This window comes from Vidua macroura, chromosome 16 (assembly GCF_024509145.1).
Source record: "Vidua macroura isolate BioBank_ID:100142 chromosome 16, ASM2450914v1, whole genome shotgun sequence".
Lineage (NCBI taxonomy): Eukaryota > Metazoa > Chordata > Aves > Passeriformes > Viduidae > Vidua > Vidua macroura.
Genome location: NC_071586.1, coordinates 9391875 through 9407737, shown reverse-complemented (window position 1 = coordinate 9407737; position 15863 = coordinate 9391875). Strand labels below are relative to the sequence as shown.

General features: G+C 41.7%; 1 protein-coding gene across 2 annotated transcripts in view; it reads right to left on the bottom strand.

Moving 5' to 3' along the window:
- Positions 1 to 13415, bottom strand: part of MOSMO (modulator of smoothened) — a 31233-nt gene extending 17818 nt beyond the window's left edge. Inside the window, exons 1-2 of one of the 2 annotated variants that reach the window (XM_053992427.1) lie at positions 7984 to 8082; positions 5654 to 5723 (exon numbers count right to left, since the gene is read on the bottom strand). In XM_053992427.1, coding sequence (XP_053848402.1) covers positions 5654 to 5723; positions 7984 to 8004 — 91 coding nt within the window. In that variant the 5' untranslated portion in view covers positions 8005 to 8082. Of the gene's footprint in view, positions 1 to 5653; positions 5724 to 7983; positions 8083 to 13228 lie in introns of those variants that run through there. The other variant, XM_053992426.1, reaches the window with a different exon arrangement.
- Positions 13416 to 15863: the final 2448 nt, after the last annotated feature.

The following is a 15863-nucleotide window of genomic DNA, read 5'->3' as shown; positions in this document are numbered from 1 at the left end:
GCCTCTTTTAAGAACCTTGTTGTAAGAGTCCTTGTTGTAAGAGTCCTTGTTGTAAAATTATGTTATACAACCTGTTATCTCTCTTCTACTCCATTTATCCCCTCTCTCAAATCTGATGCTCTCTTCCTTCCAAACCAACTTTGAAATGGATCATCCTTCTTGCTCTAGAGATGTAAAAGATATTTACTTGCTTCAGGAACAAAGTACTCTTAAAAATATGAATACAGGTGAGGTAATATCCCTGGATTCAAACACAGCTTATGTTAGCTATGAGCTACCAATTTATCTATATTTAACAATCTAATTTCCAGAGAACTGAACTTATTAAGTACCATTTTTGGTACTCCTTAGAAATCTTACTGACTTTTAAAGAGAAGAATTCCAAATTTTAAAGCCTAAAGCTAATGTCCAAAGAGTTGTGGTATATTAGCAGAAAAGCTTGCCTTGCTGCTGGAAGAACATCTGGTGCCAAGTTGCCTCAAAATTTTTCAATTCTGTGTTTGTATCATGCCTAATGCAAACCAAATCCCCCCTCCACAAAACCCACAGTCTTTACCCTCCCTCTTCCTTTCCCAAAGAGAAAAAAAAAATCAGGGCCCATGTATTGAGAAAGACTTACACATACTAGAAAAGTTTATTACTACAGATGACAATCATTATGATACATTAGTCTAAGAGATGCCTAAATTGCAGATATTTGAAGTAATAAAAATTAAGTTTATTTCTGAATTCTAGTAACTTTCAATGCCCTGCTGCTTGTGTATTAAGTCTACTTAATGTTTTTTTAATTTTGCAACCCCTCTCTTTTTTAGATTTTTTTTTTGTGATGAATCACCAGACTCTCTAAGAGCTACCCTCAGGCACTAATGCAGGAACAACTCTCCTGACACAACAAAGGCTGTGTGTTCTCACATATCAGAGCCAAGAAATCTGCCTGTGCTGAAGGTATTCTTTCTTCAGAAGAAGGTATCCATTCCTACTTCAGAAGGCAGCATTAATTAAATGTTGGTTAAAAGGACCTCTAATAAGCTGCATCCTTCTAGTTGTTTATTTTCTAGCACTATAAGCATTTTCATAATGGAACAGTTTTGTCAGTGACTAGAATCTTTACAGTTTCTGAAGTGACAAGGGCCTGGAAAAAAAAGAAAGAACTTTCCTAAAATAAGAAAGCGATGTTTTATTTAGTATAAAACACAAACAAAGAATCTAGTTATTTCCATTTTTCCTCCAACGAAAGTACAGCTACTCAAAATTGACAAAATTCACTGACTAAAAAAAGAAAGATCAAAGGCAGTGTCAATATTTAAAAGTGATTTTTTGAGTCAGCCACACCATTTTATGCCATATGTTCAGCTGAAAGCCACAAGCTATGACACCCACAGCTGTTCTGCCATTTAACATCTGATGAGCTTGTGTTCTTTTTAACAGTTAGTTATGTTTGGCTTCAGACAGAGCTGTAAAATGATACCTCTTTATCCAATACACCACACGACCCTGCCCCAGCCTTCTCAGAAGTGGTCTGCTCAGCATCTGCAAGTGTAAGGGTGATGTGCAAGTTTCTGAGGCTGCATCACCAACAGGAGCCAGTGACATGAGGTGGCCAGGCTGGCACAGTAATGGCAGCACCAGGGTTTGCCATGTGGTACAACACAACACAACCAGAACAACACAGAAATTCTGGATCTCACAGTACAGTAGATCACCTTCCACACAGGTGTCTTAAAAGATGGTCTGTTCACAGGCTGGCAACAACTGGAATTCAGAGCCCTCCATCTTTATCTCCTGCATATCCAAAAGCATAATTTCCCCAAGTTAGCTGAGTTATAAACTTATTAGATATGTTTAAGCAGATCAGGATGGATACACCAAAGTTCCCAAACCACACCAATTAAATTACCCTATTGCTCTCCCTCTTTTTATTCATGGAGCGAAAATAACTATCAACCCTCTTGGTTACAGCCTAAATCAACTTCTCTAACATAATAACAAAAGCATTCAATGTAGGGGGAAGATTCAGGTCCTGGCTCTGACTTCAAGATTGCTTGTGCATTTTAATAAATTAAATTCATGTTGAATAAGGGGTCCTCTGTCAGACATAACTGTTGTGCTTTGCACTGATCTCAGCTTGCATCAGACATGCTCCAAGGACACCCACTGATCTGGCTCCTCCATGGCCTCATGAATCACCCAGTGGTGAAGGTGAAAAGAGAAGTGTTGAAATGCATTTTGGCTTTTATATGGTTAGAAACACATTTGCAAAGTTTTGGTGCCTGTTCTGCAAACAGCCTAAATACACCTTATGTGCTTCAGTGTTTGCCTACACCTGAGCATAACCTTCTCTTGGTCCACTACTGACAGAGTATTTTAGGCCTAGACTACCTGAAAGTACAACAGACCATGCTAAATAAAGAACAGAATATTCAAACCCCAAACCAAATGTACTAACAATTGTGGCAGTTTCTTTACATCACATAACTGATGGCAGGATTGCATTTATAGCAATAAGGATGTGAGAAGGGAGGTTTGCAGGTAGAAGTTATCCTTCATTAAAACCGCTAGAAAAATTGGAAAGATTAAGCACATTTCTGGTTTTGCAAGTCCTTCCTTGGACACACAGATTACCAACACTGTACTTGCTGGGGATATACAAGATCCTGTCTTTATCTACTAGTCTTGCTTTTTTCATAAGGCACTTGATTATCAACTGAAGAACAGCACCTATTTGCCCAAAGAATATATTTCATTGCAACTAGAACAGTATTTCAAGTAAAATAAAACTTTATTTCTAAAGGCGCTTTCGAACTGTTGCCAAATCTGTGTATGACATGCTTGTAACAACTGGGAATGCAGGTTACACTGCACTTCAGATAGGGATTATCTGATTTTATTATCTACAAGTAACACTTCATGTGCTGAAAGACAGACTGAGATATAGCTTAACTACATACAAGTTGTCCTTCAGGACTGCTGGCACACAGTTTCCTGGCTAATTAACATTTTAAGCCCCCACCAATACAAAAGGCAAACAGGAAAATAAACGAAACCAAACTCCAACTTTCTGCGTAATAATTCTCAAATTTAGGCATTTACTTGCTGTTCACATCACAACAAAAATATTAAAAACAAAGATGAATAGGAATGCAGGAAGCATATTCAGGATTTATCCTGAAGTACATATTTTCTTATTGCTTTTGCTAGAGCAAGTCCTTGTTTTAGAAGCCTGCATAATTTAAGCCTGAATTATTTAGGCAATTAACAGGTGCTGTCTGTGTGGTGATAACACTTTCTCCCTTATCATAAATTGGCATCTACAAAAATAGACTGTTAGAGTCTGGAGAGTTCTCTTTTATTTTTTTTACTAGTATAAGAGAAGACAGACCATTCCTGAACAGTTAAATTTGCACTTCACTGAAGTAAAATACCACTTTATTGAAAAAACAAGGCTCAGTCCTTTGCAAGTAGGACTGTTCTTGAAAAGCAACCAAATGTTATATAGTGCTCCAAAGAATGCATCTGTTAACAGATGTTTATACAGTTGTTATACTGACATTCTGAAATAGATTCACTCTAATTTTACATTTTATATAAACAACCAAGAGATCCTCTGTTCTTATCACCAACTTCATTTTACTGAACATCTACTTACAGGGAACATTTACTTCAGATTACATTGGGCATAAGTCAACAGACTTCTGTTTGTGAAACAGCAACTGCTACTTCTGGTCTTTACTCTCTTTATTTCACCATTTTTCATGTATTAAGCTTCAAGGTGCTTCTTGAAATTGCTGAGTGACCCAGCAATATTCCACTGAAAGAATTTATGGGACCACATTAGAAATTCCTGGCCTTTCAATCTCTTCAGGTTTCCTGTACAATCTCGTTGCATAGTTTTTAAATTGAATTAAGTGTGGGTTTAAAAAATAAAGTGAAACATGCTTCTTCCCACGAGTTTCTAGGATGGAGAGCACATCATTAACGCACAAATTTAGGTGCACAATTAGTTTCAGAATGCAATTCAGCCTAAGGAAAATAAAAAAGTTCTTTCTTCACCCTTGTGACTTCTCTTCCCCCACAGCATGAAACGCCTACAATGCTCCTCACATCAACAGGCACAGAGGAAGCAGCAGTGCCTTTTCTCCTCTACAAGAAAGGAAATCAGATTCTTCCACTGTTGCAGTTCTGGAGCTGACACTTCCACTGACCATGGGAATACTGTTGGATTACTGTCTATGATTGAGAAAAAAATCTCTCTTAATGCTCAATTTAGAGTATTTCTATTTTGTATAAGGAAGACCAAATATATCAAAGCAAATTTTCAAGTCAAACAAGTCACCCACTATACAGAAATCATTCTTCAGCAAACTTGAAACCCATGACAACCCTTTATGAATTTTCTTCACTTTACTTTGGTATAAAGACATTACAATTAGAGGTTGTTAATGTTTGATACATTAAGCTCACACTGATGAAGTCACAGACGAAACCATTCCCCCTTACTTGTACATTTGCCCTGCTTATCAACGAAGTCAGGATCCCTCTCATTTCTGTGTATACAAAGATTTTATTGCAGAACTTAGTATATATGTCATCAATTTGAGAAAAGTACAAAGAATCTAGGTTCAAAGCAGCCCTTCTGAAGTATTCACAGCAAAGCAGTTCTGAGGTACACTGAATGATCAGTTGTCCTGTTCTGATCCCACACATATTCCTTAAAATACAACTAAGTTACATTGCTGCCAATAGCAGAAAGTAGTCACAGCAAGAGAAGTGGAAACCACTCTAGAACATCCTGTGCAAAAGAAAGGAAAGCCCAGGAATGGGAACTGCAAGAATACAAAGTGGGAAGGTGGCTCCACGATGAGCACTACAGAAATAACCTACCTGACTTTACTGTCCATGAACACTTGTCATTTGATTATTAAATTCTCGGATGTACCAAGCTTAGAGACAGCCCAGCCCTTTTAATGCAGTGTGCAAACAATGGCACAAAGAATTGCTCACCATCAAGTAAGTTCAAGGCCAAATATGAACTGTCTTCAACTGGACAAGTATTTAAACATCCAAGTGGGGTATTAATCACTACACCTTGAGAGACTGTCATCCTTAATGATCCCAAAGTGCTTTGTAATTTATGGCATAGAAGAGCAGCTACCATGAGGCTTTTGGGCAGCAGCCAACTGTTGCCTATTGCACTGGGCTGTGCTGGCTTTGAATACTGCAGTGAATCACTGGAAGGCTTTCCATGTCCTCATAAGGGAGCATTTTAGATCAGCCCAAGGACCCAGATGTAACAGACTATGTTTTGCTCAAAGACGGGAACCAGGCTCTACACACTCTGTGAGTTTTGAACTCTTAGCAGCAAGTATTTCCTACTGGATTAGCCCATCCCACAGCAAACCACCACTATCAGACATTTCCTAGGGTACTTGAGAGACCAAACTCTTGTCATCAACTCTACTTACAAAATTTAAAATATGTATACAAGATATCAGACAGGAAATAAAATTATATCATAGGAAGAACCCAAAAGCTTCACACTGAGAACAGAGATAACCTATGACCATTGATTCCATACAGATCCCTACAGAATCAAGCCAATAGGAGTGCTATGCCAGTCTAGCTTGTTTCCCTTCTCCTTAAAATAGACACGTACCCTGCACAGATCCTCTTCTTGGCCATATCTCCAGTTTTTCAGATCTGTGTGTATCTCCATCAGTCAGAGGCTTGGGGAAGAAAAGTGAAATTGAACAAAGCAGCTGGAGCATACATAAGGGGATTGCTGCAAAATTATCAAATAACTTTTTCCCTGCATATAGCCCTTACTAATAAAAAATTCTGTAAATTACTAAAATTTTAGGCACTGTGAATTACAATAATAACTTACAGCTAGGTAATAGGAAAATTATTTTGAAATCTCAAATTGTATGACCTAAAATTTTTAAATAATTTTATAGTTTTCCCAAATTACTTTGTAGAAGAATAAAACAGCCTCCATATTGTATTTGTTCCACCATACAACAAACATAATTTTGTATCTGTTTCTAAAATAGATAGCAGCATTTATTCTCTGTGAAGTTCAATATACTTCCTCATCCATGAGTCACTTCAGTTACATTCTTCTGAAATACAAAGGTCCCATCCACTGCTGGAAAAGGATTCAAGAATGAGGTGAAGAACTCCTGCCTAAGATGAAAGTCCTACACACTGCACAGCATGAAAATAAATGGGGAAAAGTTGAGCTGTTGTGAAGTACCTATGAAAAAAAATAAGTAGGTCAAGCTTAAAAGTTTGACCTACTGATCTTCTTTGCTTTGGCAAAAGTACAAATGGAGTTTACATAATGCTGCTCAAATAAGTGCTGGCTGGAAACTAACAATACAAAAGTTTTTAATAAGCCCCAGCCATTAACAGGATTCCTTTTTTATCATTTCAGACAATTTTATATCTTTGTTTTGCAGTACACACTATTGAATCCTTACTTTTAAGACTCGTACATTTAAGTTACTCTTGTGTTGATTTTGGTATAAGTTTGTGGCAACAAATGTAATACACACACCTCCAATCAGGTCTAAGCTGATTTTAAAAACAGAGGAAAGTCAGGTAACTTGCTGAAGCCACAAAGCTGAAGTTTCAACAAGGCTCCTTTCCCACAGACAAGCCATCTTTGTATAAAGCAGCTTTACAGTTACATACTTCTTGAGTAAAGCACAGGATGGACAGAAAACAAATCTTTATCTGCACATACTAGAATCTTTATCTGCACATGAATAGAATTTAGTTCTGTAGGAACTGTGCACTCTGCTGGTAAGTATATAAAAAGGTTATTCCAAATATCTGAAAGTCAAGTACCTTATCCAAAGCACCTACTATTAGAAAAGCCAAATGAAATGCCAGTTATTCTGTGATTGTTCCCCTTAGTTAAATAAAGTAAAACTGTGATAGGAAACAAAAGTTAAAACCAAAATTAAATTAAAGCTTTGCTGCTAATGCTAATAGAAGTTACTGTGATAAAGATACCATCTCTGTTTTACAGAGGAAGAAACTGGGGTACTACCACAATAATTTGCCAAAATCCAAAGTCAGCCATGCCACGTGCTGGATTTGAAAGTTACTGGCTCCCAGATCTGTACTCTATAATCAGGTATTTATTACCTAACTCTAATTAGAGAATGAGGAATTTAACAGGATTTGGTGGAAGGCAAACTAACAGTTTTGTACCTTTTTGTATGCTAAAGAGAAAACAAAACATGCACCTAACAGGAGCAGCATGAGTTTGTATTTGTTAAAAAGCAGATGTAAAACATCAGTTCCTCTATGGACAAAAACAATTGGCTCTCTCATGTCTTCTCCGGCAGGCTCAAATAACCAGGCTGACACAGCTCTCTTTCATGAAATTCTTCCTACACATAAAATAGTTCCATATGTTTAAATGCTGAGTGGTTTAGTAAGCACAAAATTAATCCATTACAACAATGCCTTTCTATTGATTTTTTCTTGTGCCTTAAGGCCTGGTCGATTAAAGAACCCAAGCACAATTCAAGCACTCTACTTTGTCACATTTTTACATCCACTTGAAAGACGTCTACAGACACAAAGTAGAATGGAAACATTCCTTTTAAAGATGGCACTGACCCTCCCAGTCCAGGCAGACCCATTAACAGGCTACTCTTATTAGAGTATTCAGATTATGTGGGGTTCAGAATCTTGTTCTTGTTTGGGTTTGGTAGTGTTGTTTTTAAAGCATTGTCAAATTCTCTGAAATGCAGGTGCTGCTTGCAGGGACTGCATCTTAGGAGCAGGAGGTCTTCATCCCTCACTGTGGGGATCAGCAACACATCAAAACCCACCACCACCTTTCCCTCCTTCCTCACACACCTGGGAGCATCCATCAAAGAAATGTGTTTTCCTGAAAATTATGTCCTACAATCTAATTTTAACACTCTGATGTTCAGATGGCTTGGGAGATTGCTTTTCAGAACTCACCTCTAGGACCTGATGGTACATAAATCTTCATTCTCTGTATCATCCTCCTTTTATTTGTATTCTCAGCATGCAATCCAAACAGGTTCATGAAAGGGCAAATAACTTCTCCTGTCACAGTCACTACATGATAGCACAAAAAACATTAGGAAAAAGTAATTTTGTAGAATTGCTTCCTATCATGTCCTATCACTTTCTACTGAGAAAAGCTGGGAGATGCATACTGTGTTTTTTGAGTATATTGCAAGGTGCTTAACAAAGGATCGCCAGAACCCTTTTACAGACAATTTTTGGAAAGCCAACTCTCCACATATCACAGAAACAACACTATCTCCTTCAGAGGACAGCACAATGGCTGCTCTATACCATGACTTGTTCTCAGGGGAGCACTGAACATGAACAGTTTCTCAGCACAGGCCCTAAAGAGCAGAAGTCACTGGTAATATGCCATACTGACTTTTACATATCACTACTTTTTGAGCAGACAACTTCATTTAGAACAATAATGCCGGCTGGAACTCAAGTTTACACCCTCTTTAAGTTGTGGATACTTTATTTACTTTATCTGTTTTATTCTATTTAGAAGTACTGTTTCGTCTGAGCCCTTCATGTGGTCTTGGGTTTATTCCATGTATAGCCAGTGCTCCAATTAGAGAAAAATATTTCAGTGGTCTCGAGCTCAGCAGGAGCCAGGAATCACTGCTTGGTTGTACTACCTGTGATAGGTCATTAAGCTGATCCCAACAAAGCTACAGTTTTCTGTTGGAACTGTGAAACAAAATTCCTCACGAAGAGCTATGACATGCAGAGGAATAACACTGAACATCAGTAATTTTCCACTAAGTACTAGACAACTTATTCACAGGAGCAGGGAGGTAACTGCCTCAGGAGGAATGGCCTGCTGTGCAGAGCCTGCTCTTCTGTAAGACCACTGATCTGAAGTCACCCTTCACAAATAAAAAAGTGAGTATGCAAACCCCAAGAACTACACATAACACTTTAGAAGATACATAGAAAGACAGCACTGGTAAACAGACAACTTTAAATAAATGTTAGAATAAATTCTAGACTTACAGTTCATTATCACACTGTTACTGCACAGCAAGATACAGAAGGCAGTTTAAATGAAAAGTATAATTCCTAACACAAGTGACCTTGATCTTTTTGTCCATAGATCAAGATGAAGTTGGAAGCTCTGCTGAACACAAGTATGTTGGGCATGTGCTGAGTGCCCTGGCCATAACATTCTGCTGTGTGTTCCCTGGTGACCTGTGGATCAGCACAGGAGGATGTGATATATCCTTGCTTTAGGAGTTACCCATCAGTTAAGCACCCCTAAATCCTGACATCCATGTTAATTTAATGACTGCTATAAAAAGGGTACACGTTGTTCTGGAAATTGGAATCAAATGAACAATCATGCTACATAGGAAGGGATGACTAAGCCACATAAACAAACTGATATCTTAGCTTTCTGAAGGGAGATTTTACTTGATTAAATTATTCCCTTGAATTACTTGACCTATCCTAAACCCCATAAAAGCATTTCAAACTGTCAATCCCCCTACGTGTACAGCTTTTAACATCTCTAATTTCAACTGTGCATACTATTCATACAATTTTTCCTATAAAAGAATAGAAGCCAGAGCTGCTTCTGTCCCCCTTCCTCCCCTACTGAAGACAAAATATCAAAATCATTAAAGACCCTCCCACACAAAAAAAAAGGAACATATGGAGACAAAACTATCAGCTTATGAAGTTCTTTGCAGAAGTGTAGGGATACAGGAGCAGAATTCCTTCCTACTGAAATCAGTGGCCCTTTAGGCATTGGCTGAAATTAAAGCCAACTCTGTCCTTATTTCTCACAGAGAGTGTCAGTTTGATAAGAAAAGGCAGTCAGTGCAAGAATACTGAGCAGCCACTGGTTTCCAGATTGGAGTTATCAGTGTTCTGTACTTGCACAGCACGAATAACAAAACCTCACTGAGAACTCACTGTAAGAAAAATCCATTTAATTTTCATCTTTCCTTTACCATCTTAAAGATGTATGAAATATCTGAAACCAAGTTAATGAATGAATGATTCTTACAAAACTGCATAAAGAAAAAGTGCTCAACAGAGACTTGGACTCATGTTCACAAAGGTGTAGTTCCTCTGGCCTGAAGACAGATAAGCATCTGAGACCTTCAATAATCTCAGTTGCAATCCTTTGCTGATAATTGCTGGGGAGAAATTTTTATAGCCAACATTTTTCAAATGACTATAAAACTTATCTTTAAGAGTAAGATTTAGGAGACTAATCAGCCCTTCTATATTGATTTAAAAAAATATTGAAAACTATCTCCATTTTTCAGAGAAGCATTAAAGCCAGTGATTTATTTTGCTATCCAATTTAGCTAAAGCTCATCACTATCTCTGGAGTAAGAGGTACATATTGCTTAGCATTCAAATCAGATTTTTTTTTTTTTTCTGAAACATAAGCTCAGGTTCCCAACCTTAGGGACTGTAAACAGCTCTGAATGAGCCTTCCCAGGTTTGCCAAGACCTCTGCTCTCTGCCATCCTCAAACAGCTGCAGTATTGAGGAGATCAGGCTGTTCCACACTGCCTTTCAGAACCCCCAGGACAGCAGCCAAGCAGAGACACACTCTTACTCCCCTTCCTCCTCAGTACCAGGCTGACTTGTAGAAGCAGAATCCAGAATAATTCCCACAGGAGATGAACCTAAGAACACAGAGATAAAGCGAAGAAATATTTTCTTTTACCAAACAGTTCCTTTCACCAGCTGAGTGCAGGATGCTCCAAAAAACCCTTCTTCTTAGTGGCACATATGGAAGCTGAATGCCTTGGATGTGCTCCAAGCACACTAGTCTGCTGAGAGTCCCTGAATGTCACCAGCAGCTGGGACAGGTTTTACCACCAGGGCTGTGCCCTCCTGTGCCATATCTCTCCCCAGCAGTCTCTGGGTAATGAATGGCACTCATAAAAGCATTCACCTCAGAATTCAATACTACAGGAAGTCCTTGGTTCAATGGGCATCTCCACATCTTATTTACAATTTGGGCAAATGGCTCATTTTAGACGGTCTAAGCACCTGAAATACACATTTGTGTTGCTTTTAAACACAACTTTTATAATAATGAATTCTCTATCAATAAAAATCTACTAAAGAGTCATTAAGGATGGCAGCTAGCTCTCCTTTATGGTTTTATCAAGACAACAATTTGTTTGGCTTCAAAACAGAGCAAAGAAAAAAAGGCTTAGGTCTGTCAAAACATTCTTTGACTGCTGAAGTCCTTCAGAAAAATCCAGATTTCGTGTTTGCCAGCCTAATTAAAACTGTTAGTTGCACCTCAGAAATGGCAGATGATTCTTAAGTAATCATCCACTAAGTAAAGAAATAATGACTGCTGCTTAAAATATTTTAGGAAACAATTTTTGTATCACAAAGAGATAGAAAAGATTCTTCTTTACAAAAGAACGTAATGGACTGTGCTTAGTTCCCAAAGGGCTGTTTCTTCCATGAGTACTTTTTTCGGAATACTTTTTGTTATCTTCTTCCTATACATGCAGAGAGAATCCAACAACTTACACATTGCACAAGATCTGCTAATATGAGGCAGGACTTCAGAAAGACATATTTAAATATTTGAAATTAACACTATTTTATTTGACTTTAAACCACTGAAGAAGTGCTCATTACTACAGCACTGCTGTTAGGTGGAATTATAAGAGGAAAGAACCAGCTGTTTCATCTAGCCATAGGCAGTAAAATCATCACAATTAGCTACAGGAGGAACGGTGAAGTCACCCAGGGAGTTCCTGAAGGCTGCACTTTGGGAAGGGACTCGTTCCTTTCCTCTGAACCATGTAGGAAAGTCCGGGTTCTAGACTAGGTAATTAGAAGCAAATCAAATAAGCCATAAGTACAGTCACCAATCCCAAATAGTTTTTAATACTCTACTTCATTAGAATAAAGGAAATATGACACAACTTGAATCAGCTCAACCGTTCATATGCATGGAAGATGCAAGCCAGATGAAGAAAATTTTTCAAGCCCTCTGCAAGAATTTATGACAAAAGTCTTTACAGCCAGACCAGTTTTCTCTGTACTAACCTGTGGTTTGCTTGGAAATTATAAGTTTAGGAAAAGTCACAGAATCACAGAATCTCCTGAGCTGAAAGGAACCTAGAAGGATCATCAAGTTCAAGTCCTGGTTCTGCACAGGACAGCCCCAAAAATCACACCATGTGCCTGAGAGCGTTGTCCAAACACTTCTTGAACACACAGAGGCGTAACGCCGTGACCACTGCCCTGGGGAGCCTGGTCAGTGCCTGAGCACTCTCTGATACCCTAAACCTCCCCTGACACAGCTTCATGCTGCTCCCTCGGGTCCTGTGACCGGTCAAAGTGGTTAAGTTAGTTTAATCTGTTGGCACTAAGGATGGCTTCCTTTCCCAAAGTGGAGCTTTGGGTTCCTCTGGGACATGAGATCAAAGAGCTGCCCTTCTCCTGCTCTCTCTCCCTGCTCCACTGGTCACAACACGCAGGTCTTTATCAACGGACTGAAATACATTGTTTGTAGACAATTACATCATTAGTAAAAAGACAAACGGCCAAGCCCTTGTTCTTTTAAAGTAAACAATGTCACACTCTAAAATAAAAAACACATGGGATCTCGGCTTAAAAGCTGATAAAAATCAGCATGCAGGAAATATTCTGGGGGGAAAAAAAGATGTAGGGAAGCAAGAACTTCCTTGCAACAAAGGAAACGTCATTGTAGTACGAAAGACTCCAAACCTGCCGCAAACTAAGCAGAGACAGATCTCAATTCCCTGTCCAAGGTGACGGCACCTGGCAGGCACAGGCAGGGATGCTGCCCTGGCCCTCAGCTTCGCGGAGTGAGAGCGGGCCGGGGGACTCCGCAGGACCCCTCGGGAGACCGGGCTCCGCCGAGGCGGCCGGGGGACTCTGCCGGGGGCTCTGCCCGGGGCTGGGGTCCCACCAGCTCCCCCGGCCGCTTCACTCGCCGCCGCCCCGGGGGAGCAGCCCCGGGAGCCCCCCGGGACCCGGCCCAGCCGCTCTTCGGCAGCCCCCCAGGCCGGCCTCACTTCGGCGCCTCACGGCAGCCCCACGGCCGCCCCGGGCCCGCACCCCGCCCGCTCCCGAGCCCCCCGGGCGCTGCCGGAGCCCTCTCCCGGCCACCTGCCGCACGCCGCCGCCGGGTCCCGCCGCCGGCCGCCCTCACCCGCGGACTCGCCGGTGTTGATCCAGTCCGGGTTCGCCAGGCTGGCGATGGCGAAGATGTCGGCAGCCAGGAAAAGGCATCCTGAGATGATGGTCAGTTTGTCCATCTCCTCCGGCTCCGGCGGCACCCGGCTCCGGCCTCCGCCCGGCTCCCGCAGCGGGCCCGGGCCGGGGGCGCCTCACGGCCGCGGCTCCATGGGCCCCGCGCCGCGCTCGGCGGCGGCGGCAGGAACGGACCCCGGACGGCGCCGGAAGCGAACCCGGCGGGCGGGGGCGCGGCGGCCGCTCCGGAAGGGGAACCCGCGGTCCCCGGCGCGCGCCCCGGGCGGGGCGGGGCTTCCCCCGGGGGGCGGGGCCAGGGCCGGGCGGGGCGGGGCAGCTCCGGGGCCGCGGCGGCTTTCCCTGGGCAGAGCAGGGTGAGGGGCGGGGCCTGTCTCTGATGGGCGGGCTCGACTGTGCGAGAAGGGCGGGGCTTGCGCTGGTGGGTGGTGTTTGCGCTTGTGGGCGGGGCAAAGGGCGGGGCTGGACAGAAGGCGCGGAGCGGGCGGGCGGGGCCGAGCGCCGCCGGTGGGTGTGGCCTGTGCAGGGGGCGGGGCCTTGGTGAGGGTGGGGCGGGCGGTGCCCCAGGGCGGGTCTGCCGTGAGGGGCGCCGCTGCCCGCGGACCCTGCCGCGCCTGGTCCCCACCTGCCTCGGGCCCGGGGAGCCCCAACACCTGCCCTGCCGCCTGGTCCTTCGCGGCCCTCAGGCATCGCGATCCCCCGAGGTGTTTTGGAACAGAGAATGGGCCTCTTGGTCAGTACCAGGGGCTGGGGAACGATCACAGGTCTGTGTTCACCACAGAAAACTGCTTTTTGTTTCTCGAGTCCCTGCTCTTTATCCCTTCGCAACGCTGGGCATGAGCTGAAATTCCAGAGCTGCTTCTGTAGCACTGGTGGGAACAGGGGACGTGGAAGGACTGAGGTTTGGTGGCTGTGGAGCCCCTCAGAAGCGCTACACAGCGTTGTGTCTGTGCCCTGTCTTTGGAAGGAAATCTTAATTAATTGTGACTGGAAATCTCACCCAAATACAGCCATTTTTGATGGCATGCTTTTCCATGAATTCAGCTATACCGAACTGTGAGAATCTGTAGCCAGAAAATGAACAATGCACCAAATGTGCCAAACCAGCCCGGTTTGGGCCATGATAGCTCTGTGCCTTTGATACTGTCATTCTGGTATGGGAATGTTGAAGTAAATGAACCAAACAGTCCCCACATCTACAGGTACTTGGAAAATATCTAATAGTTTCCATTTTTTCCCTTCCAACAGTGAACACCCACCTGTTTTTTCCAGAGCAGCACAACTGGTCTATAAGGAACATACTGGGAAGCCAAGTGGGCGATTGCCTGTGCTGTTTATTTTTATGTATTTTATGTAGATGGCAGACTGTACAAACAAAATGGAGATATCAGTAATTGTAAAGTGTTCAACAGCAATCAGTAGGATTTGTTCTTTGGAGGACAAGCCCTGTACTTAACTTCCATAGAAATTGCCTATACTTGACAAATTTTCTTAAGGGTGGAGAAAATTGTAAGGCTTTTCATGGAAACTAGCTGAAATTATTCCCTCTAAACCAGAAAAAATTGGTGCATGGAAGAAATAGTGATTTGAAAAATCAATTTGCTATAGGCATGCTGTATTTTCTTGAAGTCCTTAGTAGCTGGAAACTCCTCTGTTCTGTTATTTTGTGCCCTGGTCTCTATCTTCCCTGAATATATTGCTGTTAGTATTGAATGCTTAAGTAACAGCACTGTTGCTCCTCCTCTTGGCAAAATGTGTGACTTTTTAAGAAATAAGTTTCTAACTACTTTCAGTGTATTTATTTGCAGAAACTACGTTTATGTAGTCTTTTGGCAGCAACTCAGCACACAATGCCAGTCTAAGGAAGTAACTAAGGATGAGAGGCTTAACTGTTTGGATACTTAAGAATGGGGACAGCACCTTCTCAAATGTCTCCTTAAACCTTTTATTGAAGAATGATATCACACTTTCAGCTAGTAAAGTTTTCCTCTCATTTTCAAAGGGCTGTTGGCAGCCCTGGGAAACTTCTCTCAGCACACCCAGGTTGCAGCATTGATGGCAGAGATTGGGATGGATGAACAAGGACTAGCCCTCACAATGCTATGGGATGGGCCATATCTCCAGATAACAAGCCTTGATGAAAAAAGCTCTACAGTAATGATGGAAAGCTGAAACCAGGTAAAAAGAACCAATAGTGATATTAAAATTTAATTGCATTGAAGATATCCTTGTTCTGCATTTATGCTTTGAGGTTGTCTCTGATTTATTTACACTTACAGACATCAAAAGAAACTCAGTTCAAAATTACAGAGAAAAGAAACTAGCACAAACTGTGTAAAGCTCAGTGCCAGCATTCCACTGTGATGAAATACCTGTGATCTTAAAATAGCTGCTATGGTGACTGTTCCATAATCAGTTCAAGATTTAAGCCTATACATTGTTCTCCAGCAAAAACAGATATCCTACTCACCAGCAGATTTTTTTCCAAAAAATATTTTGACTATTACCTTTATGTAGCAACTAGACTTGAATAATATCATTCTTTATTCAGTGCATTATTGCTCAAGTAATTTCAT